This window comes from Erinaceus europaeus, chromosome 11, assembly GCF_950295315.1.
Source record: "Erinaceus europaeus chromosome 11, mEriEur2.1, whole genome shotgun sequence".
NCBI classification, from domain to species: Eukaryota; Metazoa; Chordata; class Mammalia; order Eulipotyphla; family Erinaceidae; genus Erinaceus; species Erinaceus europaeus.
The window spans coordinates 35,817,186-35,845,184 of NC_080172.1; the positions used below are offsets into that span (position 1 = coordinate 35,817,186).

The 27,999-nt window shown below is 38.5% G+C and overlaps 1 protein-coding gene across 3 annotated transcripts in view; it reads left to right on the forward strand.

The window, feature by feature from the left end:
* The window catches only part of CAMK4 (calcium/calmodulin dependent protein kinase IV), a 267,756-nt gene that overhangs the window by 228,075 nt on the left and 11,682 nt on the right, over nt 1-27,999 (forward strand). For all 3 annotated transcript variants that reach the window (XM_060201264.1, XM_060201263.1, XM_007531867.3), the window contains 4 exons: nt 3,556-3,646; nt 5,471-5,545; nt 23,476-23,551; nt 27,870-27,996. In XM_060201264.1, the coding sequence (XP_060057247.1) occupies nt 3,556-3,646; nt 5,471-5,545; nt 23,476-23,551; nt 27,870-27,996 (369 nt within the window). The remainder of the gene's footprint in view (nt 1-3,555; nt 3,647-5,470; nt 5,546-23,475; nt 23,552-27,869; nt 27,997-27,999) is intronic.

Here is a 27,999-nt window from a genome sequence, read left to right on the forward strand (position 1 = left end):
CACACACATAAACATGGTCTTCAATACACAAGGAGAAAAACTTTTGTTACAAAGACATGTTATTTTAAACACGAATTTAGATCTGTACTGTCTTAGTTGTTCGGGGGGTGCATTGTCCAGCGGTGGCCTCTTGCCTAACTTAACCTCCAGGAAGTTCAGGGTGTGATCACATGGATGTCTGCGTATTCTAGCTCCTCTGCCTTCAGAGCCGAGCTGGGGAATCTCGGCCAGGGTCCCCAGTCCCAGCAGGGAGCCCGCAGTCTCCGGGTGGAAACCAGAGTGTGGCCCAGAGCGAAATGTTCCAGAGACAGAGAAACTATCTCATGAAGAAAGGGCAGAGGCCTTTGGAAACCTCTTCATAAGTAGAAAAGCAGCCCATAGTGGATAGGTAGCCAAACGTCTTCACTTATCTGGGGGATGGGCAGGTTAGGTCCCACGTTGTTGCAGCATATGTCAGTCAATGTTTAGGGTGCCAGTATGCCAGGCTAGCTTCGTGGTGGAAGACAAGACAACCAGGGGCACATGGCTGAGTGGAGAAGCAGTATTTCTTTATTCACGAGCAAACAGTTCAAAAAACTAATCTAATCTAATCACAACCCAATTCTGTCTTGCCTCTCTCTCCTCTGGCGTCAGAGTCAAGAACTAAGGAAGTACATAGGATAGGGGGCAGGGAGAAGGAAGAATCGTGAAAAAGCAAGGACTAACCCAAAATCTCCCGGAGGCAGGGGGAGTGAGACCAAACCAATGTAACAGAATGATCATGTAAATAGACCACAATATCAAGCAATGTAACAGAAGGGATGTAACAAGCAGAACTAGAAGCATACCAGCACAGGAACATTTGAATTTCTTGCTTGAGTTCTACTCTGACCCAGCGGTTCTTAAGCAACATGTTGTTGAGTTTCCAAATTCTGTGACTTTTAGTGAATTTCTGTTTGTTGTTAAATGTTAGCTTTACTCCACTGTGGTCTGAGAAGTTAGTTGGGATGATTTCAATACTCTTTAATTTGTTGATACTGTCTTTGTGGCCTAACATGTGGTCTATCCTTGTGGATGTGCCATGTGGATTTGAAAAGAATGTGTATTCTTATTTTGAGGGGTTAAGGACTCTGGAAATGTCCAGGAGGTCTAGTCTGTCCATCTCTTCATTTAATTCTCTTGTTTCTTTGTTGATTCTCTCCTTTGTTGATCTGACTAAGTGTGAGAGTGGGGTGTTGAAGTCTCCCACTATTATTGTATTATTATTGATGCATTTTTTAGTTCTTTTGGTAGGTGTTTGATGTATTTAGATGGTCCCTCATTGGGTGCATAGATGTTAATAATTGTTAAATATTTTTGGTTGATTGATCCTTTTGTCATTATGTAATGGCCTTGCCTATCTTTTATTACTTTATTTAATTTAAAGTCCATTGTGTCAGAGATGAGAATGGCTATTCTTACCTTTGTGTGTGTGTGTGTGTGTGTGTGTGGTCCATTAGCTTGTATGATAATTTTCCATCCTTTCACTTTAAGTTTTTGTTTGTCTTGTTTTGTCAGGTGGGTTTCTTAAAGTTGGGTTGTGTTTTCTGATCCATTCTCCCACTTTGTGCCTTTTAATGGGTGAATTTAAACCATTGATATTTATTGATATTATGAATTTAATGTATTGTAGTACCATTATTCAACAATTTTTTATTTGCTTTGATATATGGCAAGTATTATGCTGATGTATTATGCTGATATATTAGTTTATAAGAGGTCTTTTAGAACCTCTTTCAGGGAAAGCTTAGTGATGGTTGCTTCCTTTATCTGCTGCCTGTCTGAGAAGGTTTTGATCCTTTCATCTAGTTTGAATGATAGTCTAGCAGGATATATTACCCTTGATTAAAACTGTTTTTCATTTAGGGCTCAATAGACAATTGTGCAAATCTACTGTCCTCTATAAATTCTAAGGATATCGAGAGGAGAAAGGGAAGTAGAAAAGAGATGCACGCCCTGAGAGTTCACTCCCAGTCAGATTTCTCCCTCAAATAATTCCCAAATGAATATCAGTGAATTCAGAAAGCAAAAGAAGGAAGCAAAAAAAAAAAGGGGGGGGAGTGATAGGAAAGAGTTTGTTTTTTTCCATTGAATTAGCTAGGAGGACAGAGAAAAAAGGAAAGTGGAGTGAAGAGAGAGAGAAAGAAAAACAAGTTCCTCTCACAATGGATAGGACACCCAGTCACCTATCAATGGAAAAAACAACAGTTAATTTTGTTCAACCTGAAGAAGGAGGAGGGAAAAGGGACATGTGTTTATAATAATAGTAATAATAAAATATAATAAAGTAAAAAACCCTAATAGTCAGTATGCTGCTTGATCCACTCTGCATTGGCTGCACATAGCCTGAGAAAAGCCTATAAGAAGTATCCAAAACAAACAAAACAAAACAAAAAAACAGAAAAAACCTCCAGGTTGTCTTCCCAGGCAGGGCTGAGGCTCTGATTGGTCAGGTATTTTGTCACTCAAATAGAGCTCCAGCCACCCGAAAAAAGAGAAGGAAAACAAAAAGAAAAAAGGTTTGGAATGACACCCCTGATGAGCCAGGAATCTTAGTAAAGAAAGTAGCTCAGTCCAGGAGGTGGAGCAGTAGATAAGGCTTTGGACTCTCAAGCATGAGGTCCAGAATTCAATCCCTGGTGCACATGTACCACTCTGGTTCTTTCTCTCTCTCCTGTCATTTCTCATGAATAAATAAATTTAGAAAAAGAAAATAATTTTAAAAAAAAGAAAAAGAAAAGAAAATAGCTCAGCAAGAAGCCTGCTGGGAGTGGCTGTCCAGCCCCTGGGGGCTGGTTCTGGGGTGGAGGGGAGGGGCAAGTTCAGAAATAATCAAGCCAAAGCTTTTCCTTTCTTTGTCTTTTTGTCCTCTGTTTGCCAGCCCAAGAGTAGGCTAAAAGACTCTTTTTTGGTGTCACCCTGATCACCCCTTGTTCCTACCCTATCCAAAAAATCCCGGGTTGTAAGCTGATTCTTTTGGATCTCATGCCTGCTATTCAACCCTCTATATTTCTATTGTTTGGAGTTACTAATCCTCACATGAATTTGTCATCACTAAATTATCCTTATAATCTTAAATATTATTCTCTGTAATAACTTCACATCTAAATGTCTGCTCAAACAATAATTATAAAATCTGTGTTATAGTTGTGTCTCAGGTGTCAGTTAAAATTGTGATTTTCACCTCAGCTAAATTCCAATACGCAACACCTTGACTTCATTATAATTATTCAATTCCACTGATATGAAAATGTAGAAAGAACTGCAACCAATACTCTTTGTGGGAGTATATATTTCATTTATGGCAGTTGGTTCTATACAATTTACAATGAATTTTACTTTCAGTTCACTTTAAATAAGCTATTCTTCACTTATGTATAGTTTTAAAGTGTTTTCATTTATGTGTTTTATGTGAAATGCATACTGTGTCTTGTTATATAACAGTAAGGGTCATTATAATTTTGAACAGATTAAATTTAAATACTGGAGCCATGATTATGATTTCAAGATTGTAACTTCATTGTCATTCCTATCCAGTACCTCCATGAAAATGGGATTGTTCATCGTGATCTCAAACCAGAGAACCTTCTCTATGCAACTCCTGCCCCAGATGCACCACTCAAAATTGGTGAGAATATAACCCCTCTACCCAAACAGAAGAAATATACTCCATTGAATTTAAAAATATTGTTCCATCCAGTTTCACCTTCAGTCACTTTCCACCAATACTTGGTATCTGTAAAGGAATAATGCATCATTTGGGAAGCTTATGCTCTTTTCTGTAATATTAATCTGGAAATAGGTGTCTTGACATCAGTGTTATATTCCTGGACACACAAAAGAATCACAGCTCTCAGAAATGATGAAATTTGGAAGGTGACCTTATTTTGTAGAAAAATTTATGTAAAGAAAATCACAGAAAGGCCAGGTAGTGGTACACATGGTTGAGTGCACACATTACAGTGCTACAGTGCACAAGAACCTGGGTTCAAGTTCCTAGTCCCCATGGTTGCATTGGTGGTTCAGTGGCAGAATTTTCACCTGCCAAGTCCCTAGTCCCCACCTGCATGAGGAAAAGCTTCAGAAGTGGTGAAGCAGGGCTGCAGGTGTCTCTCTTTCTCTCTTTCCTCTCTCTCTCTGTCCTCCTTTGCATACCCAAAAAGATCTTTAAATCAACATTTCAGAAAAAAATATATATTGAATGTTACTTTTCCCTTCCAAACCAAATCTTCATTTTCAGTGTGTGTGTGTGTGTGTGTGTGTGTGTGTGTGTGTGTGTGTGTGTGTGTGATTTATTTTCATTTATGATCCCTTAGGAGAATCTGTATTAAGTCCTCTGAAGGCCACTCTTCCTCTGGCACTACCCTTTATAATGCTAGTCTTATAAGTTCACTAGGTTTATAAAAGTTAACACCTTTGAAAGTTAAGTTATACCTATCATGGAAAAACTCAGACAACATAATGTGCTTTATGAATACAAGAGCCTAAAGTAAAGAATGCAGAGCCCTGCTGAGCAGTCTGCTTGTTCCCATAATCACTTCTGAAAGGCAGTGGGCAGCAGGGAGGCTCTCATTTCCTTTGACATTGCTTTCAAAGATCTTTATCCCTAAAGAAATATCTTTAAATGGATGGATAGATACTAATTTAAGCAGGAGAATCTTTCTTTCTGAAGGACTTCCTGTTGTTTTCCTGATAAGGATCAGGCACCTACAGTGGAAATGTGGGTTTATCTTTGAAGACTAAAATGGCATCAATTCTGCACCTGCCTCTCTTGAAGAATGGCTTTGAGTGATTTCCTGGTGTTTCCTGAGTGAGAGAGATGTTAGCCCAGCAAATAGATCATAATGATAGCAACTTTTGATAGTGCTTATCTAGGTAATATTATGAGAAATAAATAAGAAGGATTTTTGAAAGAAAAGAAGTCTCATATCTATGAGAGCATATTCTTATCTGTTAAATGCACACGAGAATGCTATTATTAGTTCTGAAGCAGAAAAAATCTTTTGATATTTCTGTTTATGTTCTTGACATTTGTGAGATATTAGTATTTTTTCATTTCTTTCAATGAATTAAAATTCTTAATTATGTCACTATATTGTCCTTGACAATTGCTGTTTCATAAAGCTCAGAATTAATATTAGGCAAGATATATTCAAGATAATTTTTTTAAAAGAGCTCATTTTATAAAATCTGGGAAATATAGAAAAAAATAACATGTACTTGGAAGTCATTTTTCTCCAACTTGAAGCGAAATTTGAATTATTACTGTTGTTTTAGTTTCTTCTCTCCAGTAGCTGGTCTTCACTCACATGTACCTCATTATCAAATACAAAAATGGAGAAACAAATGAATAAACAAAAAGTTTTGTTTGGAATAACAGGAGCATTCTGCTATCTTATAAAAGCTAAGGAAAGACTTGCTTGCTTACTTTTTTTTTTCCTTGTGTCATTAGCTGATTTTGGACTCTCTAAAATTGTGGAACATCAAGTCCTCATGAAGACAGTATGTGGAACCCCAGGATATTGTGGTATGCTCCTCAATGCCAATATTTTATTTTTATTATTATTTGATATGATTTTAATATTTAGCAATTTGATTTTTAAAGACTCCTTATATCTCTGCTCAAGTGCATACAGTTGAGAGTGAGTCTCTGTGAGGAAGGATTATAGAAAGAGTAGTTAGGGTCTGGGTAGTGGCACACCTGGTTGAGCACACATGTTACAGTGCTCAAGGACCTGAGTTTGAGCCCCCGGTCCCCACCTGCAGAGGAAAAGCTTTGTAAGTGGTGAAGCAGTGCTGCAAGTGTCTCTCATTCTCTCTCCTTCTCTATTTCCTCTACCCTTTTGATTTCTGGCTGTCTGTAGCCAATAAATAAATATAATTAAACATTTTTTTAGGGAGTCGGGCGGTAGTGCAGCGGGCTAAGCACACGTGGCGCAAAGCGCAAGGACTGGCTCAAGGATCCCGGTTCAAGCCCCCGGCTCCCCACCTGCAGGGGAGTCACTTCACAGGCGGTGAAGCAGGTCTGCAGGTGTCTGTCTTTCTCTCCTCCTCTCTGTCTTCCCCTCCTCTCTCCATTTCTCTCTGTCCTATCCAACAACAATGACATCAATAATAACTATAACAATAAAACAACAAGGGCAACAAAAGGGGAATAAATAAATAAATATAAAATAAAAAAAATTTTTTTTAAATTTTTTAAGTAGAAAAAAGGAAACATTTTTGAAAGGTACTTGGGATAACCTGACTTATTCTTCTATGGCATTTATATGTGTTAGGCACTACTCTCAGTAGCAGACACCTAAAAATAACATAAACAACTAAAAATAACAACCTTTAAATTGGTAAAAACCAGATCAGGAGGCTGGAGAAACATCATAATGGGTATGCAAAAAAGACTTTCATGCCCTAAATTCTAAAGTTCCAGGTTTAATCCCCAGCACCATCATAAGGCAGAGCTGAGCAGTACCCTGATCTTCCTTTCTCTCTGTCTCTGTTTCTCTCTATATATATGTATCTATATATCTATATAGATATATATATAGTAAAATACTAAAGAAAAATAAATCAGAGGAGTATAGTAAGATTTATTTTTCACTATTAAAAGATTTATTTAATGATAACATAATTTGAATAGTATTCAGGGCCAATTTGTTTAAGAAACATTCTTATTATTATTATTAGTCAATCTTTAATATAGTCTCTTTTTTTAATTATCTTTATTTATTGGATAGAAACAGCCAGAAATTGAGAGGGAAGGAGGAGATCGATAGAGAGACACCTGCAGCCCTGCTTCACCACTCGCAAAGCTTTCCCCCTGCAGGTGGGGGCCAGGGACTCGAACTCAGGCCCTTTCACACTGTAACATGTCGCTCAACCAGGTGCACAACCACCCGGCCCCAGTCTTTTTTTTTTTTATTGATTTAATAATGATTGTTAAGACCATAGAATAAAAGGAGTACAATTCCACACAATTTCCACCACCAAGGTTCCGAATCCCAACCTCTCCACCGGAAACTTTTCTATTCTTTATCCCTCTGGGAGCATGGACCCAGGGTCATTATGAAGTGCAGAAGATGTAAGGTCCGGATTCTGTAACTGCTTCTCCACTGGACATATGCGTTGACAGGTCAATCTATACTCCCAGACTGTTCCTATCTTTCCTTAGTGGAACAGGGCTCTGGAGAGGTGGGGTTCTAGGACACATTGATGAGGTCATCTGTCCAGTAAAGTCAGATTTGTGTCATGGTAGCATCTGAAACTTAGTGACTGAAAAGCAGTAAGCTATAAAGTAGAACTAATTATTTAGTAATCAGGAATCTAAAGGTAAAACTATAGCAGATGAGATTTGGTGTCACTATTTTGGAAAAGGCTACTAGGCCTGTTTTAGGTATATTCCAGAGGGCCCATGACTTTACTAATTTTTGCCTGAGCCTGACAGCTAACATCCAGGTAGGTTAAAGGTATTGTCTGGGGAGATGGTGTGAGAGATGGAAATATGACTAAAAAGATACTTGATTTTGGTGCCTTAGACCATTCGGCTATCCTGACACATTGATATCTGATGCTAATAGGTGATTAAATACCCAATAGAAGAAACTTTAAAGTTCATTTACTAACATTCTTATCCAGAGAACATGACTCCCCCAAATTTCAGTATATAGTTTAGTGGTCTAGGGACCAGACTTTAGGTACCGAAGGCCTAAAAATATAAATAATTCCTTCTTTTTTTAATTTTTAAAAAATATTTTATTAATTAATAAGAAAGTAGGTGGAGAGAGAGAAAGAATCACTCTGGTACATGTGCTACCAGGGATTGAACTCAAGACCTCACGCTTGAGAGTCTAACACTTTATCTACTGCGCTACATCCCAGACCACTAAATAATTACTTCTTTAGTGTACATTTTTAATAGGAAAATTCATCAAACCCCTGGTTTGGAGAAGGGGTAAATGGAAAGTTTCACCAGTGCTAGAGCAGTGTGGCAAATGTATCTCCTTCATTCTGTCTCTTTCTTCTTCCTATCTTTCTCTGCTTCTCACTCTCTTATCAAGGAAAAAAATGGGGGGGGGGGTGGCTACCAGAGCTAGCTGTGTGTCCTTTGGCTGCATGGCTTGCTGTTCCAAATGAATTCAGGGTTCTGTTACTAAGAATTACTATTAGATTACATAATTCACTTTCTTTCCCACAAGTGAATAAGATTCCTTTGCCTAGAAAAACAAATATGAAAAGTACTTCACTATGCTATAGGCATCCTCGCTTTATTTTAATATTTATTTTCCTTAGAATTATTAGATGACAAACTGTCAATAATCTGTCCCTCCTAAAGGTACCACATTTTTTTTTCCTTTCTCTCATTCATATGTCCTCATTTGCCCCCTGCATTTCCTTCCTACCAAGATTATGGTAAAACAGAACTCTGAATATACTACCATATGCTAACTGGAGTTGTATTTTTTTAATCACAATTACTAAATAGGAGACTTTTAAAAGAATGATGAAGCAAACTATGAATTTCTCACAAGAAAGCTGATAGTTTGGTAGTCATTACCTAATATCAAACACTGAATATATCAAAGAGCTGGGCAGATTAGAGTAATCATCTAAGAATTGAAGAACTCTAAAATGGGAGGATCAGAAATAAGTTACCCTAGTGATTTCTCAAACTCCATTTTGTAACTTTTAAAAAAAAAGATGCGAGTGTCTCTCCAGTGACTTTTTTATTTTATTTTATTTTTATCAGGGAAGATTAATGGTTTACAGTGAACAATAAAATGCAGTAATAAAAAAATCTAGTCGTTTGTACATATATAACTCCAGTGACTTTAATAATAGTGACAAGAGCAGATCTTTCTTGCAGCATTGCAAAGTAGTTACTCTGTGGTTGAATCATTCATTCCTTGATATAATGAACGCTGAATGTCTAATGCGCTCCATGCTAGGCACTAAGGTTATAAGAGTGACCATGATATGGACTTGCCCTTAAAAAAAAAATCTCATGGGCTTTAAAAGAAGGGGGGGAAGCTGTGCAGAATAAATTAAAGTTTGTTATGATGACTTCTACATTTATCTGAACTCAAGATACACAGATAAAATAAACAATTTATCTTGCCTCGAACGGACTTTATAAAGGAATGGTATGTAAACTGGACACTAAAGGTTGTGTAGTTGACTTCCCTGGACAAACAACCTCACCAATGTGTCCTGGAACCCCACCTCTCCGGAGCCCTGCCCCATTAGAGAAACAAACAGGCTGGGAGTATGGATCAACCTGCCAATGGCCATGTCCAGTAGAGAAACAATTACAGAAGCCAGACCTTCCACCTTCTGCATCCCATAATGATTCTGGGTATATACACCCAGAGGTATAAAGTATAGGAAAGCTTTCTGGGACCGGGATGTAGCGTAGTGAGTTAAGTGTACATGGTGCAAAATGCAAGGACTGGCTCAAGGATCCAGGTCAGAGTCCCTGGCTCCCCACCTACAGGGGGATAGCTTGACAAGTGGTGAAGCAGGTCTGCAGGTGTCTTTCTCTTCCCCTTGCTGTCTTCCCCTCCTCTCTCAATTTCTCTGTCCTATCCCAACAGTAACAATAATAACAACAACAAGGGCAACAAAAATGGAAAAAAAAATGGCCTCCAGGAGCAGTAGATTCGTAGTGAAGGCACAAGCCCCAGAGGCAAAAAAAAAAAAAAAAAAAAAAAAAGAAGAAGAAGAAGAAGAAAGCTTTCAAGGGAGGGGAGGGGATGAGAAACTCTGGTGGTAGGAATTATGTAGGAATTGTACCCCTCTTATCCTACAGTCTTGTCGATTATTATTAAATCAGTAAAAGAAAAATAATAAAAGGGGGAATCAATAAAAACAAAAAAAAGAAAGGAATTGTTGAGTGAATTGTCCATAGGCAAAGGAAAAATGTTATAGAAGAGAGAGGGAGTGATAGCATAATGATTATGCATAAGCACTTTGATACTTGAGGCTCCAAATTCCTAGATTCATTCTTCTGCACTACCATGACCCAGAGCTGACCAGTCCTTTGGCAAAAAAATAAAAATAAAACAAAATTAAAATAAAATAAAAATTAGAGGAGTGGTAGCATCTGGCAAGTTGGCAAATTCAGGAACTATCAGTTTGTTATTCTTCATGAATCTAGGACTATAACAGCAAAAATATGGATGGAATTAGAAAGGCAGGATATCCTGGGCCATATTTTTAAAGAATCTGTATATTAGAGTAAGAAATTCAGAATTTTTGGGTTCATAATAGTGACTTAGCAAAGGTTTTTAGTCAAGGCAATAGATTTTTTTCACTTCTTTATTTTATAAATATCTTGACAATGACACCATGACAGATAGATATGATGGAAAATAAACTAAAAGAAGATGAGAGAAAGTTATTGTAAATACTCTCCTATCTTATGATGTCAGAAATCTACACAGACTGCTGTCATTCCATAAATAAGTTCTTGGAAGATAATGCATTCTGTCTATTCCTAAATTTAATAATTTAATTTCAAATATTAAGTGATTGTTAAAAAATACAATTTTGAATATTGTCATTGCCATAAATGATCTTGTCGTATACATGGAGGCTGAGTTTTTTCTTTCTTCCTCATATTTTGTGATTAATAGTAGGATACAAGATTGAAAGATTGAAAGGATATAGTACCACATTATACTAACTGCCAAAGTTCTGTGTCCTATACTCCCACCTCCCAAAGATAACGCCATAGTACTGACAAAATCTTAAACACAGTTTGTTTGCTTTTGTTATTTTTTCTTTTTCTTTTTTGCAAGTTTACGTGTCTAGATTCTGCAAATGAGTGAAACCACAGGGTAATTTTCTTCCATCTCGTTACTTATTTTGCTAAGCATAATGAAAAAACATCTTCAATTCCAGTAATCTTGTTCCAAAGGACAATTTATTATTTTTTTATTGAAAAGTAGTATTCCAAGGAGTATTCCTTAACTCCTTTAGCTAGTCATCTGTCATTGGCCAATTAGGCTATTTCCACTCTTAGGCTATTGTGAATAATGCATCTATGAGCATAGTGGTGCATATGTTCCTTCCCATTAGTGTTTGCATGACCTTTGGATAAGTGCCTATGCCTGTGGTATTGTTGTATCACAAGGTAATTCCATTTATTTGTTTTAGAACTCTACATTACATACAGTCTTCCAAAGGGGCTTCACCAGTTTGTATTCCCACCAGCAGTGTAGCAAGCAAGAATCTCAAGGGTCGTTGTGGGTTGCAGAGGGTGGAAGGTCTGGCTTCTGTAATTGCTTCCCCACTGAACATGGGCGTTGACTGGTTGATCCATACTCCCAGTCTGTCTCTCTCTTTCCCTAGTAGGGTGGGGCTTTGAGGAAGGGGAGCTCCAGTACACATTGATGGGGTCGTCTGTCCAGGGAAGTCTGATCAGCATCCGGAACCTGGTGGCTGAAAAGAGAGTTAGCATACAAAGCCAAACAAATTGTTGAACAATCATGGACCTAAAGACTGTAATAGTGCAGATGAAGTGTTGGGGGTATTCCCTGCATGCTCTTGTGTACTTCTGCTTTCAGGTATATATTTTTCCCCTAGTTTATGGGCATGGGAGAACCTATGCTCTATCTCAGGGGACCTGGACTATATCTAGGTTTGGGGACTTTATTGGGGAGTGGAACACCTGGAATGGAATTAGACAATACTATGAAAGGAAAGGTCTCACCCAAGTGATGAAGCTGAAGGGTTGTCATTCCACACCTGAAGTCTCTGGTCACAGTCTGAAGTGAAGCATGCTGGGGTGGCACTTGTTGTGTTGATTAGGTTGCGATCCGCGGATGCAATATTATTTGATTTGAATTGAGAGCAGCATACAGAAAAGTAGGCCCCACCCTAAGCTTCCAGGCCTGGGGGAAATATAGGCTCTATAGTGGAAATGTGAGGTTCCTGTTGTCTTAGGGTTCAAGAAGACAATGGATAGTTATTGTTATCATCACATTATTTCGTGATAGGGTTAATTTTGGAAAGTCCCTTTGATAGGGTGTTGTGGTATAGTACCCAGCATCTTGTATATAGCTGTGCTATCGAATGCTTCTGTTCTCCCTGGTCTAGGCTTTTGGGAGAGAACATATCAAAGACAGCCTATGTATTAAAAAGACTCAGTCTGTGTTTTAAGAAGTTCTAGACATATCATCAGTTTTTCATCTCATATTAATTAAATAGTGGTTTATATAATGTTTACACTTTAATAGGATTGTACATAAACACCACTCCCACCACCAAAAGACTGTGTCCCATCCCCACCACCCACCCCCGCACCCCCACCCTCCACCATGCCGGGAAGCCCAGTGGCCACCCTCCCCTTCACCACAGTGTTTTTACATTGGTGCCCTGCTCTCGGTTTAATCAGATCCTGCTTTTAGTTTCCCTTTCTGTTCTTCTTTCTTAACTTCTGTTGATGAGTGGGGACATGCCATATTCATCTTTATCTTTCTGACTTAGCTGACTTCACATAATTCCTTCTAGCTCTGTCCAAGATGGGTCAGATAAGGTGGGCTCATTGTTCTTAATAGCTGCATAGTATTCCATTGTGTATATGTACCACAGCTTTCTCAGCCACTCATCTGCTGTTGGGCACCTGGGTTCCTTCCAGGTTTTAGCTATTATGAATTGTGCTGCTATGAACATAGATGTACACACATCTTTTTGGTTGGGCATTATGGAATCCTTGGGGTATATTCCCAGGAGAGGAATTACTGGGTCATATGGAAGGTCTATGTCTAGCCTTGTAAGAGTTCTCCAGACTGCTCTCCACAGAGGCTGGACCAATTTACATTCCCACCAGCAGTGTAGAAGGGATATGTCTAAAATCCCAGGTTCAATCCCCTGCACTATCATAAGCCAGAGCTGAGCAGTGCTCTGGTAAAAAAAAAAAAAAGAAAGAAAGAAAGAAATAATATGCCATATCCAGTCCAAGTTTCACTTTGTGTTTTCCCTTTCTGTCCCTGTTCAGGCACCATTATGTTGGGCTGGCTTCACAAGCAGGAGACAGACGACCAGGGACTCATGGCTGGGTTGTACGCAGTATCTCTTTATTCATGCAGAATGCAGCACAGTCTAAGCCAAGCTAAACTAAAGTAAACAAAAAAACTAAACTAAACTAAAAACACAATCCTATATATACTCGCCAAGTAGGGCAGAAATAGGATGTGACTCAGAGAGAGTGGAGAGAAAAGTGACTGGTGAAAATCGGGGTGTGACAAGGAGAGGGGGCGGAGCAGGCGAGAATTCTACCACTGAACCACCAATGCCCTGGAGGGTGGTGCTTAGTTAACAATGGTTATGTAAATAGAATACAGTGTTAAGCAGGCGGGATTAAACCAAATGAAACAGAAGGGGTTTTTAGAAGCAGAATTAGAAGCATACCAACAGTGACTCATAGTTTTCAGTATACAAGTCTTTCACTTCTTTGGTCAGCTTTAGTCCTAGGTATTTTATTGATTTTGTTGCAACAGTGAATGGGAGTGATTTCTGGATGTCTTCTTCTTCAGTTTTAGTGTTTGCATAGAGAAATGCCACTGATTTTTGTACATTGATTTTGTAGCCTGATACCTTGCTATATTGCCTAATAATTTCCAGTAGTTTTCTACTGGATTCTTTAGGTTTTTCTATGTATACTATCATGTCATCTACAAATAGTGAGAGTTTGACTTCTTCTCTTCCAATCTGTATTCCTTTTTTGATTTCTTTCTCTTGCCTGATTGCTATGTCAAGAACTTCCAATACTATGTTGAAGAGTAATGGTGATAGTGGGCAGCCCTGTCTAGTTCCTGATCTGAGGGGAAATGCTTTCAACTTCTGTCCATTGAGTATGATGTTGGCTGTTGGTTTGCTATATATGGATTCCACTATCTAGGAATTTCCCGTCTATTCCCATTTTTTGTAGAGTTTTGGGCATGAATGGGTGTTGGATTTTGTCAAAGTCTTTCTCTGCATCTATTGAGATAATCATGTGGTTTTTGGCTTTGCTTTTATTGATGTGGTGAATGACATTGATTGATTTACAGATATTGAACCAGCCTTGCATTCCTGGGATGAATCCCACTTGGTCGTGATGAACAATCTTTTTGATGTGCTGTTGTATCCAGTTGGCCAAGATCTTGTTTAATATTTTGGCATCTATGTTCATCAGAGATATTGGTCTGTAGTTTTCCTTTTTTGTTGTGTCTCTATCTGATTTGGGTATCAGAGTGATGCTGGCTTCATAGAAAGTGGAAGGGAGTGTCCCTGTTTCTTCGATCTTATGGAAAAGCTTTAGAAGTATGGGTATTAACTGTTTCCTGAAAGTTTTGTAGAATTCATTTGTGAAGCCATCTGGTCCAGGACTTTTGTTGTTGGGGAGGTTCTTAATAACAGTTTTGATTTCTTTGTCTGTCATTGATGCATTTAGGTTTTGTAGTTCTTCTTGGTTCAGTTTTGGAAGGGCATATGCTTCTAGGAATTGTTCCATTTCTTCCAGATTTTCTAGCTTGGTGGCATATAGTTCTTTATAGAAGTCTCGCATGATTTTCTGGATTTCTGTGGTGTCAGTTGTGATATCTCTATCATTTACAATTCTATGAATTTGAATCTCCTCTCTTTGTTTAGTGAGTCTGGCTAGGGGTTTGTCAATCTTGTTTAATTTTTCAAAGAACGAACATTTGGCTTCATTGATCTTCTGTATGATTCTCTTATTTTCAATGTTGTTTATTTCTGCTCTAATTTTAGTGATTTCTGTCCTTCTGGTTGCTTTAGGGTTCCTTTTTTCCTCTTCCTCTAAGTCTTTAAGGTGTGCAGTAAGGTTGTTTATTTGTTTTTTTCTTGTTATTTAATATGTGATTGTATGGCTATGAGTTTCCCTCTCAGTACTGCTTTAGTTGTGTAAGAGTCTCCTTTTTTTCCACAACCCCTCCAATACCTGTCATTTCCCGGTTTATTGATGTAAGCCATTCTTTCATGTGTGAGATGGTATCTCAGTGTAGTTTTAATTTGCATTTCCCCAGTGATAATTGAAATGGAACATTTCTTCATGATTCTGTGGGCTATGTGTATCATTTCTTTAGAAATCTGTTTAGTTCTTTAGCCCACTTTTTTTTTTCCTTGGGTTAGTTTTTACTTCTTTTGTAGATGTGTATCAATTCTGTATAGATGTTTGATATCAGTCCTTGTCAGATGTATTATGTGCAAAATCTTCTTCCATTTATTACACTGTTGATGATTCTTGTATAGTTAGTTTTCCAATGTGTAGGGCCTTTGAATTCATGTAATCTCATTTATTTACTCATTTTCATTTCCCATGCCCTTGGAGATGAATTTCTGTTTTTTTTTTTTCCTTTAACAGAATTACATGTTGACAGGGGTTTGAATTCATACCAATCCCACCATCAGAGTTCTGAATCTTCACTCTCCCCACCGCAATCCACCACAGTTCCTCTAAAGTTAGACATGGGACAACCATATTCTCTAGAACTATCTGTCCACATTTATACATAGTTGCCCCTTCTTTTTCTTATTCAATCCTCTTTTCTCCTCTAAGCCACTCATGACATCATAACTATCTCCATATGTCCCTCTAAGCCACTCATAGCATCATAGCTACCTCCATATGTCCCTCTCCTTTCTCTTTCTGGGTGCTGATGGAGCTGGAGTGTATATATTAGGTGGTTGTACATGTGTGGGCTCATTCCTGGGATCTCCATTCTGTTCTGTTGATCCAAATGTCAATTTTTTTTTTTTGCCTCCAGGATTATTGCTGGAACTCAGTGCCTGCACCACAAATTCACTGCTTCTGTAGGCCATCTTTCTCCACTTTTTTTGTAATCGTTGTGGTTATCATTGTTGTTGTTATTGTTATTGGATAGGACAGACAGAAATGGAGAGAGGAGGGGAGACAGAAAGGGGGAGAGAGAGAGAGACACCTGCAGACCAGCTTCACCACTTGTGAATCGACTCCCCTGCAGGTGGAGGGTTGGAGGCTCAAACCCAGCCAAGTGTCTATTTTTATTCCAGCACCATGCTGTTTTAATACTATTGCTTCCCCTCTCTATTTTTTCCTTAGAAGGGCTTTGGCTACTCATGTTTTGTTGTTGTTTTTCCACACAGTTTGTTCAATTTAATTGAGAAAGGTCATTGGAATCTTGAGAGAGAGTGGGAGGAGGTTCATGAGCAATGAAGCAGAACTGCTGGTGGTTTTCTGACTCTCCTTCTCTAGCTCCCTCTTCCCCTCTCAATTTCTCTCTGTCCTATCAAATAAAAGAAAGGGGAAAAAAGAGAAAAATGCCTGATGGAAGTGTTGGATTCATCGCATAGGTACTGATCCCGAGGGATAACTCTGGTTGTAAAATAAAATAGAATAAAATAAAATAAAACAAAGCCATCCATATATTCTACATATTTAAACAAATTTAAAGTTATGGCAATCCCTTACTCAGTGGTTTCAGAGAGAACCAATGTTATCTTGGCTCAAGATGGCTACTAAAAATCAATCTAAATATATTGTCACCAGCACCCTCCTCTCACTTCTCATGTTCTCTTTGATTTAGAGACAGCCTTTGGAGCACTAATAACCTTTAACTTCTGGTTGTCCACAACCTAAGTCATTTTCTGTGTCCACTTATTTATATTTGGAAAAGACTACTTCAAGAACAGAACCAGTCGTGAGAGAATTCCCAGTATTGTGTGGAGTTAGTGCTATTATTACATATATGAGGGAGGAATGATGGGAGAAAAAGAGGTCAGAGGAGGAAGTGATTGATGGCAAGTGGGTAGAGGCTTCCTTAAAATGAATTATTTGCACCCACAGCTGTTCCATTTCGGATTATTGCAGCAAGGATATGCACAAAATGAAAGTTTTTAAGAGAAATATTATTGATAGTTATCCATTCGATTTACCATTTATTTAGAGAAAAGCACAGTATTTGCCATGCTTAACACCTGAGACAGTTTGAATTCTAATTCCATTACTTTATATTTACAACTTCAACTATAAAGGAGACACTTATCTAGTGTTAATATTGGGATGAATAGATCTTCTTTTTCTTTTTTTTTTACCATTTTATTCACCTTTAATAGATTTTCTTTAGATATGTTCTGCCTCATTCCACAAAGATAGTAAGACAACTTTTCAACCTTTAATAACCATTGACTTCTTTGGGCCAGTATCTGTCACAACTTTAAAGGAGCCAAGACCCTCATTACAGGCATTTGTTTGGACCCTGGTTCTCCTGCACTTGGGTCAAACTTCTGCCATGGGGACTTCTGCTTCCTGAATGTCCTGTGCTTCTTCCTACCACAGACAGTCACCCATACTTCCTCTACCAGGAGTCCACCTCTCTTTTTCCTCAACTACCACCTTTTGCCTTGCTAACTTCCTTAGACCCTTCACATTTCAGTACATACTTTGCTTTCATCCATGAGGATCACTTTCCCTGATTTTCCTGACAAAGTCAATCCCGTCACAAACACTCTTCCTCAAAGTATCTCTAGTTGCCACTCCTCATTTTCCCCATAGAAGTTCAAATCATTATCACCTCCTTCACCAAACATGAGCTCCATAATGACAAGGACTTGTTCTCTTTACTTTCTCTCTATTTCATTTGTGTACCACCAAACAATGCCTATAATACAGCAAGTGATTAAGACAGAATTAATGATTTATTGAATGAGTCATTGAATTAACTTGTTAATTTCCCTTCTTGAGGTGGCATTGGAAAGGGGGTGGGTTAATAGTTTATAGTATGGTTGTAGATATGAGTACAATTTCTTCCATACCCACGGTAGGTGTCTATAGAATACTCTCACCTCTTAATTATACCAATTTACATGCTTAACTCAGTGTGCAAGGGTGTCCTACCCCCTTCACATACTCTCTGATAATTCTTGATCTTTTTCTTTTGGAGAATAGATGCTATTTTGCTTTAACAAAAGCTCAGCTCTCTAAATTATAAATGGTATGTTAGTGAGTAAATATACCTAAGTCTCAAATTTTATGTAATTTTTATTATACAGTTTTTCTATTCAATAAAATCTGCCAGGCTAGCTTCACCGGAGAGAGACAAGGAACTCATGGTGGCGTGGTAATACAATTCTTTATTGATGCAGATGGCCCAGAGTCAGGTGTGAGCACAGTGGGTATAGGCCACGTGGAGCTAGCAAAATGGCTACCTCCCGCTATGCATGCCAGCCCTCCTCCAGGTCTTCTCCAGGTCGGGACACAGAAGAGAAAAGAGAGAGAGAGTGGGAAGAAGAGAGAGCAGAAACAGAAGTGACTTTTATAGGAGAATTCTGGAAGTGGCAAATCGGGACAGAATTGGCTAGGGAAGAGGGTGGAGAAAAGAAAAAGGCATTCTGGGAAGGTAGAAAGCTGGTGGGATTAGCAATACCCTGAGGGGATAACATAGTGGGGATATGTAAATAGTACTTGCATGGAAATATAGTGGTTTTTGGGCTCTGCCAATGTTCAACCACATCTGCACAATTTCCCAACAAAAATCATCTTTTAGAACAGGTATACCTGGTATTTTAGCAATTAGAGTATGAGGTGTACTAAAAACTGTAGAACTTAGCATTTAGTGATAAATAGTATAATAAGGTTTGGCAGAAAAGTCCTACCCACAAAGAAGACAGCCAGGAAAAAAAATTTTAAGTGATTATTGACGAAGTCAGAAAAAAAGTTACTGAGTATTTACAATAGATTTTTTATAACTGTAGTATGTCACTTGAGAAAAGAGAGCCAGGCAATGGAGCACCCAGTTAAGTGTGCATATTATCATGTGTAAGGACCTGTGTTTCAACCTCCCACTTCCCATCTGCAGAGAGGACACTTCATGAGCAGTGAAGTAGGTGCCTATCTTTCTCTCTTGCTCTCTATCTCTCTCGCTTCTCTTAATTTCTCTCTGTACTAACTGATAAAATAGAAAGGGGGGGGAACCTACTGGAGCAGTGGATTCATAGTGTCAGTCCAGCCCCAATGATAACCCTGATGACAATAAAAATGTAAAAGTACTAGCAACTCATTAAAAAAAATGGTCTAGAGACAGCTAGAAGAAATTACGACATTAAAAGATTGATGTGTCACTTTAAAATGATTATAATTACTAGACATCCTTGCAAGGACATTGGATATCAGGGAGATTTGAAATGCTGATGTGCCAGAGTTTGAAAGACACTGGAAAAAGCTCTTGGATCTTAGAGAAGATTCATTTAGATTACCAGAGTAAGCTCTGCTGGTTCTGAAGAAAGTGAAAATCAGACTATTAACTAGAAGCTGGAAGTATTTGAAGGTATACAGCAAATGGTAATCACTTACTTCTAGGTGTTTAGGCTTGGTTTCACCTAAATTTTATGTTACAGTTTGTAAATACTTCAAATTCATTTTTTAAAAAGTATTTTATGAGATATTTACTATATAGAGAAATACAAATCTATGTCCCTTGTGTCTCAAGTTCCATTTCACTGTGGAAAATTTAGTTTTTCAAGCCACACATTTACTCATGTTACAACACAATGCTTTCAAGAAAATAAACTACCTCTGGAGAATAGGATGACAACCACTGCTAAGCAGGGAGCTATTACCAAAGATTGCAATATTCTAGATACTCCTATGTCTGGTTAGAGAACCAGATGCCTTATAATTGGATTGAAAAAGAATTGTGTCCCATGGATTCACTCCACTTGGGACCTAAGCCTGGATGCAGAAAGCTTCATCTGAACTTTGGCAATAAGAATCGCTGGAAATCCCACCATGGGAGGTTTAATTCACTAGAACTAATAAGACAGGTGCCTCCCTGAGAGTATGGATTGACCCACAATGCCCATGTCCAGTGGAGAAGCAATTACAGAAGCCAGACCTTCCATCTTCTGCACCCCATAATGACCCTGGGTTCATACTCCTAGAGGGATAAAGAATAGGAAAGCTCCCAATGGAGGGGGTGGGATCTGGTGGTAGGAATTGTGTGGAATTGTAGCCCTCTTATCCAACAGATTTGTTATTCATTATTAAATAAGTAAAAATAAAAGACAGATGCCTCCAAGGCATCTTACACAAGTAAGCACTCTAGTGGGGAGATTGGGAAGCACAACAGATTCTTTTTTTTTTTTTCATTGCTTTTTATAATTTTAATTAATTAATTAATTTTATTATTGGATAATGACAGAGAGAAATTGAAAGGTGATGGAGGAGACAGAGGGGAGAGAGACACCTGCCACCCTGCTTCACTGCCTATGAAGCTTTCCCTCTGCAGGTGGGGACTAGGGGCTTGAACCTGCATCCTTGTGTGCTTAACCAGGTGCGCCACCACCCGGGCCCTGTGTGCTCCATTATTAACCAACGCTCACTCTCTGACACTTATTCCTGGACACGCTTTCTGACACATTCTAGGTACTTTAATTTCACTATGATGTTTTCTCAGAGACCTTGCTTTAAGCAGGAAATTGACCAAAACAACCCGAACCCTTAAGAGGCAGGCTGAGAGGTGACTTAGCAGGTAAAGTGTTGGACTCTTATGCATGAGTTCCCCAGATTAGTCACTGGTAGTGCATGTGCCAAAGGGATGCTCTGTTTTGTTTTTTAACTTTTTATTTATAAAAAGGAAACATTGACAAAACCATAGGACAAGAGGGGTACAGCTTCGCTCAAATCCCACCGCCTGACCTCTGTATACCATCCCCTCCACTGGGAGCTTTCCTATTCTTTAACCCTCTGTGAGTATGGACTCAAGATCATTGTCGGATGCAGAAGGTTTAAGTTCTGGCTTCTGTAATTGCTTCCCCGTTGAATATGGGCATTGACAGGTTGATCCATACTCCCAGCCTGTCTCTCTCTTTCCCTGGTGGGGAAGGGCTCTGGGGAAGCAGAGCTCCAGGACACATTGGTGGGGTTGTCTGTCCAGGGAAGTCTGGTCACATCCTGCTAGCATCTGGAACATGGTGGCTGAAAAGAGAGTTAACATACAAAGCCAAACAAATTGTTGAACAATCATGGACCTAAAGGCTGGAATAGTGCAGATGAAGTGTTGGGGGATCCTCCATTTTGTAGATAGTAGTAGGCATATTTTAGTTATATTTCAAAGGGCCTGTAGCTATACTAGTGTTTTGTTTGTTTGTTTGTTTGTTTTGCTTTGTTTTCTCCCTGAGCCTGAAATCTGATATGCAGGTGGATCCAAGTTATTGTTTGGGGAGCTTATGTCATGACTGGGAAAAGGACCAGAAGCAGATTCTAAAGGTCTTCTCTTAACTGAATAATCCGTGTCTACTTAACTGACAATAAACATCAGTAATTAGTCCTTTATTAGCATCACAGTGGCTAACAGGTTAGAATTTAAAAAATAAACATGGAACTTAGTTAATCCGACTCATTTAAGAGTTTGGGTAAAACCAACATACGGAAAATGTCAAAGATTCTTTCAACATATTTCTGTATCTATGTGTAAATGTCAGGGTGGAACTTGGTAGCAGTTTAGTGAAGTCCTGGGTGGGGAAGGACTAGTGCATATTAAAGATGCAATCTAAATATACATGCATTCATATGGAATAGCTCTTCTTCTTCTAGCGTTTGCTCTCAGAGGCAAAGACAGGAATTAGCAGCCTTCCCAAAATTGGCAGTCTAACCTGAGTTTCATCTGCACTATGATGAGCACATGTGTGAGTGGGAGTTCAGTGTTGCCACTGTTAGGGCCCAAAGGAGCCTTTGGTGGGATACAGATTGCCCAGGGGATAGGAAAGCAAACCCAACAGAGTGAATGTTGTTGACACTGAGCATGCCTTTTTCTTAATTGTGTTAATTAAATCTTAAAAGGGAGTATTTCTAGGAATAATTCACCTACAGGTGAGAAATACTTCTTGGCCCAAGATTCAATTCCATAAAGAGTGCATCTTGCTGAATTGCTGCTTAAAGTGCTAGAATGCATGCTCTCATTTCACAGTGCAAGCATTTTATCTCCTATGTTTTATGTAATAATTACTCCTACAGGAAGAGACTGTCTTGATTAGAAGAAAATGGGGTGATAGGATAGAGTATGGGAAGAGGCAAGTGGAAACTCAGTGTTCCTTTCTATAAATTGAACTGAGAATCCCTAGAGGACAACTTCTTTGACAGTTTGTACTGAACCTGACATTTCTAACCTGCCTGGTGAAAAAATCCTGTACATTAGCAGGAAGGAGCAGCATGACGCCAAACCCTCAATGAGCCCTTAACACCATCAGTCATCTCTTTCCTCAGAGATACTACTTGACACCTACAGCACTTTGGTTCAAAATAGAAAAAGGTGGGAGTCGGGCAATAACGCAGTGGGTTGGGCGCACATGGCGCCAAGCGCAGGGACCAGCATAATGATCCCGGTTCAAGCCCGCGACTCCCCACCTGCATGGGAGTCGCTTCACAGGCGGTGAAGCAGGTCTGCAGGTGTCTATTTTTCTCTCCCCCTCTCTTGCCTCCCCCTCCTCTCTCCATTTCTCTCTGTCCTATCCAACAGTGATGACATCATCAACAACAATAAGAACTACAACAATAAAACAAGAGCAATAACAATAAAACAAGAGCAATAAAACAAGACTGCTTTTGACTCCAGGTCTAAGCCCTAATTCTATATTGATAGTGGAGTTATCCCTTCTCCTTTCCTTTCTTTGTTAGGCAATAAAGAACATCTCCAACTTTCAGTGCAAATAACCGGATCTAGCTAACTCCCCAGTTTCACAGTTCTTACATAACAAGAACATGAAAGTTCTCATTACTCTATGCCACAGGGTTCTCCTGTGACTGAGAAAACCACCCACCTTCACACTGGTGGGCAGGGCCAGAAGGAACATTCTCACTGTACATGGAGATATCCCTTTCTCAGTTCACATTCTCAGACAGACTGGGGACAAGCTGCTCACCATATGTGTCTGTTTTCTTCTGACAGGGACACATGCCGGGTACCTTCCTGGTTCTTCTGGCATTAGAAACTCCCTAGTCTTCCCACTTACTGTGCTAGCCTTACCCTACACACACACACACACACACACACACACACACACACACACACACACACACACACACCCTCTCACTCTCTTCGTGCCCTGTGCTTTAAACAGATCTAGATCCTAAGGCAGCATAATCATGCCTTCTTCCTCTTGCTATGCTAAGTTTTTAATCTGTTTTCCTTTCCCATGTGTAAAAAAGCTTCCTTTGAAGTAAAGAGTCTTTCATAACAGAGATATAGCTTTATCTATATAACTTGAGCAATATCTTCACATCCCCATGTAGAATATCAAAGTAATAGCTTTACTTTTATACATAGACTTAAATCTCTCACTAAAAGGAATGTGCAGCCTTATACTTTGGTTTGAGGAGAGACTAGTTCTAATCTTGATAAAGTCATTTCTTCTCCATTGCCTGTAATGAAAGTGGAAATGTTGAACTTAAATGCCAATTTAATATCCTTTTTATTCTTTCTACAGCACCTGAAATTCTTAGAGGTTGTGCCTATGGACCTGAGGTGGATATGTGGTCTGTAGGAATAATCACCTACATCTTGTAAGTGAATTTTTATGCAATCTGTTTGGCTTTGTTGTTAACATTTTCTAGATAATCATTGTCCTCACAAAAGGCAAGGTAGATTTCTTTTTTGTTATTTTCTGTGACATATACTCAATGTAGTTAGTGATAGAATTCTTCAAAAATAAACTTCATTTTTTTATTTGCGATTTTCTTTGAGCTAAAACTGTCCATCTATTAAGCTTGCTCTTATTTTACTTGTTCACATCTCATCAAAATAATTGGATTATTGATCCTTTTTAAAAGGCAAATGACTAATGTTTTAAACAGTAACACATTTCTAATCAGAAACATTTTGGCTATTCATTTCTTTTCCTGTCTCTGTTAGGTTTTAAGAAATTTGGGTTTATGAAACTTTATCTCTGGCAGGAAAATTGAACTAAATCCTAAATCCCTCATTCTTTGGCATTACCAACTGCATTATTGAATTCTTATCCTAATAAATATGAGGTCTCAGGAAAAATCACTGAAAGGATGATGGCATTGCAGCAGAAGATGAGAGAAATAAGAAAAAAAATGATGAAAGAGTATCTAGAAAGGAAGGTACCTATAGAACTCCTAAACTAAGACATCATGGAGTTCAAGAATTGAATACAAAACAAGTAGGTTTGGTTGTCATCTGGAAGATACACTGCAAAAGTCATTTCCAGAATCTGTAATACTCAGATCTATAAAGAAATTGGGGGGAGAGGTCTTAAAAAGTGTATCGTCAGGAAGTATGGTATACTTACCATACACAAGAAACAAGGTTCAAGAAGCAGGGTTCAAGTCCCACCTACACAGGGGAAGAAGCTTCATGAGTGGTAAAGTAGGTCTCTATCTATCTATCTATCTATCTATCTATCTATCTATCTATCTATCTCTCCCTCTCCCTCTCCATCTTTCCATCCTCTATCTCCCTCTCATTCTCTCCATCCTGCTCTCACCCTTAGTATTTCTCTGTCTGGAGCAGAAAAGAAAGAAAAATTACTCCCATTGGGAATTATAGGCTCATCATGTAGGCACTGAGCCTCAGTGGTAACCTTGATGGCATAAAATAATAAAATTAAATTCAAATTAAATCAAAAAGTTTATGGGGGTGTGGGTGATGGCACACTGGCTAAGTGCACACATTACCATGTGCTAGGACCTGGGTTAAAGCCCGCTCCCCACCTGCAGGGAAGGGGCACACTTCACAGACAGTGAAGCAGGTCTGCAAGTGTCTGTCTTTCTCACTCCCTCTCTCTCTCCACCTCCTATCTCAATTTCTCTCTGCCCTATCTAATAAAATTGGCTGCCTATGAGTGGTTGATTTGTAGTGTCGGCACTGAGCTTTAGTGATAACCCTGGTGGAAAAAAAAAAAGAATTATATTAGTCAGCTTAGACTAGTATGGAAATGCTATGGCCAAGTGAATGAAACAATAGAAATTCCTCACAGTTCTAGAGATTGGAAGATCTCAGTTTCAGAAGACAGCTTCTGGTGAGACCTCTCTTCTGACTTACAGACAGCCACAATGACCACAGAAGAGAATAAGCAAGGCTTCTGGTCTCTTTTCTTGTAAGGATACTAACATCACAATATCCCCATACTACTGATCTCACCTAACGTTAACCACCCAAAGAACTCATTTCCAAGTGCTGTCACACTGAGGGAGTAGGACCTCAACAAATGAATTTGAGTAGGGTAGGGACACAATTTATTCCATAGCATTAATTTTTTTAATTTAATATAAAATGTCATTAATAGGTATTGGTTGAAAGTAGACAGTGTTAGCGCCCCCCCCCCCATTAAATTAATAATATTGCTTACAACTAATAGTTTTAGCTCTGGTCTCGTTTCTGTTGGCTCCTAAGCCTGAAGACTTTATATTTAATCTGTGGTCCATAAATAATTGAAGTCCACTAGAGTTATTGGAACATTTTCTCCAGTAAACTGTGCTTTTGGGCCCATTTTATTGTTATTAAAAGTCCTACCAGGCTATTTTGTGGCTGACTTTGCTTTTCTAAGGGTAACCGTAGACAAAGATGAAAACAATTCATCAAAAATGAAAACAATTCAAAATGAAAACATTCCCACAGGAATTCTGGTTCTTTCACCTTTTACACCTAAATCTTTTGCCTCTACAAACAAAAAGCAGCCACTACAATGCTTAGGTTATAATCATAATTAGGTGATGACAAAGATTCAGACTCTTTCCTATAGTTATCATGACTAGAATTCAGTTCATAGAAACAGCAAGTCTGTATTATTCCCACTTCCAGACTGCATAGTGCTAATATCTTCCTTAACTATCACTGTTAACATCCAAATATAACCATTTCTAAAGAGTTTTTGCAGCGTGTGTGTGTGTGTGTGTGTGTGTGTGTGTGTGTGTTTGCTGCTGTGAGTCACATTTCTTCCATTTTTGGCATTTTGAGCTGACGTTGCATAAACTTTTTACCTTGTCACCAGTGCACAAATTCACTGACATGACCGAGATAAAAGAAAAGTATTCAAACACTGTCTGTTCTGCACTGTCATTTTTCTCTATAGATTTCCAGAAAAAGAAACATAAACTTAAGCATTGAAAGGTGACTTATTTCTCCATGAGTAACTAAAAGCAGAAATTTTTCTCTATTTTTCTCATATTGTAGAAGGTCCAGGAGTCAAGGTCAGCCTGACTTCTGTCATCCAGAGATGTTAGAGCAAGATTTTCTGTGTGGACCACTGAAGTTTGGGGAGGGTCTCACTGAGTCTGTGCTTTGTCTTTTTTTTTTCTGACTCCAAAATATTCCAGAGATACAAACATATTTGAGTCAAAAAGGAAATGAGAAATGGCTTTTTCAAAGAAACTCACTTGAACATTTCATACTCTGCCAACCTGGCCATCATGAGAGAATAATTTGGGGAAGTGTTTTCTGTTTGTTTCTTTTTGTTTTTATCATATCCATTTGTGGGACACAAAGATAGCTTACTGGGTAGAGTGGCTGCATTACCATCTACATGACCCAGATCCAGCCTGATGCCACATAGGAGGTGCTATGTCAATAGAAAAAGCTTAAGTGCCTACTTATCCGTCTAATCTATCATCTGTCTGTCTGTCTGTCTGTCTGTCTTCCTATCTGAAGCAAAGAAAGTGGCCAGAGCAGTGAAATCAGACGTGCATGTCCCAGTGCTAGTAAACAATCAAATAACAATTAATTTATTGTTTTTCCTCCCATCACCCTCTCTGTTGTTTACCAAATTAAACACATACAACACATGGGTCTTTTATACTTCATCATTTGGTCTACAGGAAACTTTTACAGGGATCTTTTCAATTTGTTTTCGGTCCCCAGTGATTTCTGTACCTTCATTTACCTACACAACTGGAATCACTGTTATCATAGGCCCACAATTCACTGTTTCTCTTCATATTTTCACTTTCATGGGTTTGCTGACCCTGTATTGGGAAATGAAGATAGTGAACATAGTGAAATGTTAAGAGATACAGGAGTGAAGGCCATGTATAAGACTGTCACCCTTGTCTATTTATCTTCTGTTCACTGTGTTAAGTTTTAAAAGGCAATTAATTCCTTGACAATAGTTTTAGCTTTTTGTTTATTCTGAAATTTAAACTCAGCAGAATAGAAATATAGGGCTTTACTCATTTCCATAGAAAACTCCAGTGGCTGGAGCTGAATAAAAATTATTTGAAAAAATCTTTAACCTTTATGCTTCACTCTTCTCAAATACTTAACTCTTCCACTTTACAATAAATAGGAATTTTATTTTATTTTTTTTTAATTTTTAAAAAAATTTTTGTTATTGGATAAAGACAGAGAAATTGAGAGAGAAGGGGGAGATAGAGAGGAAGAGAGACAGAGAGACACCTGCAGACGTGCTTCACCGCCTGTAAAGCGACTCCCTTGCAGGTGGGGAGCAGGGGGCTTGAACCGGGATCCTAACCGATCCTTGTTCTTTACGCCACGTGTGCTTAACCCACTGCACTACCACTGGACTCTCACAAATAGGAATTTTAATCAACATCTTTCTGTTTATTCAGTGTCTGTTTACTCAGTAGGTGTTAGGACTATTGTTGATTTATGTCATAATTAAATTATTATAAGATTTAAGGTTTTGTGGAAATCTTAATGGCTTTATAGCATTATTACTTACTAAAGATGTGACTGTATTTATATAACAAAAAGCAAATTATAAAATGTCAGCTACATACTTATAGAGGATGTGCTTGATTTGGTAATAAACCATGAACAAAAACAGCTTTGAATTTCTGCAAAAAATCTGAGAAAAATATGCTGAGGTCTTTTAAAACATTCCATATTTTGTGTCTGTAGACTGTGTGGATTTGAACCATTCTACGATGAAAGAGGTGATCAATTCATGTTCAGGAGAATTCTGAACTGTGAATATTACTTTATCTCCCCCTGGTGGGATGAAGTGTCTCTAAATGCAAAAGACTTGGTA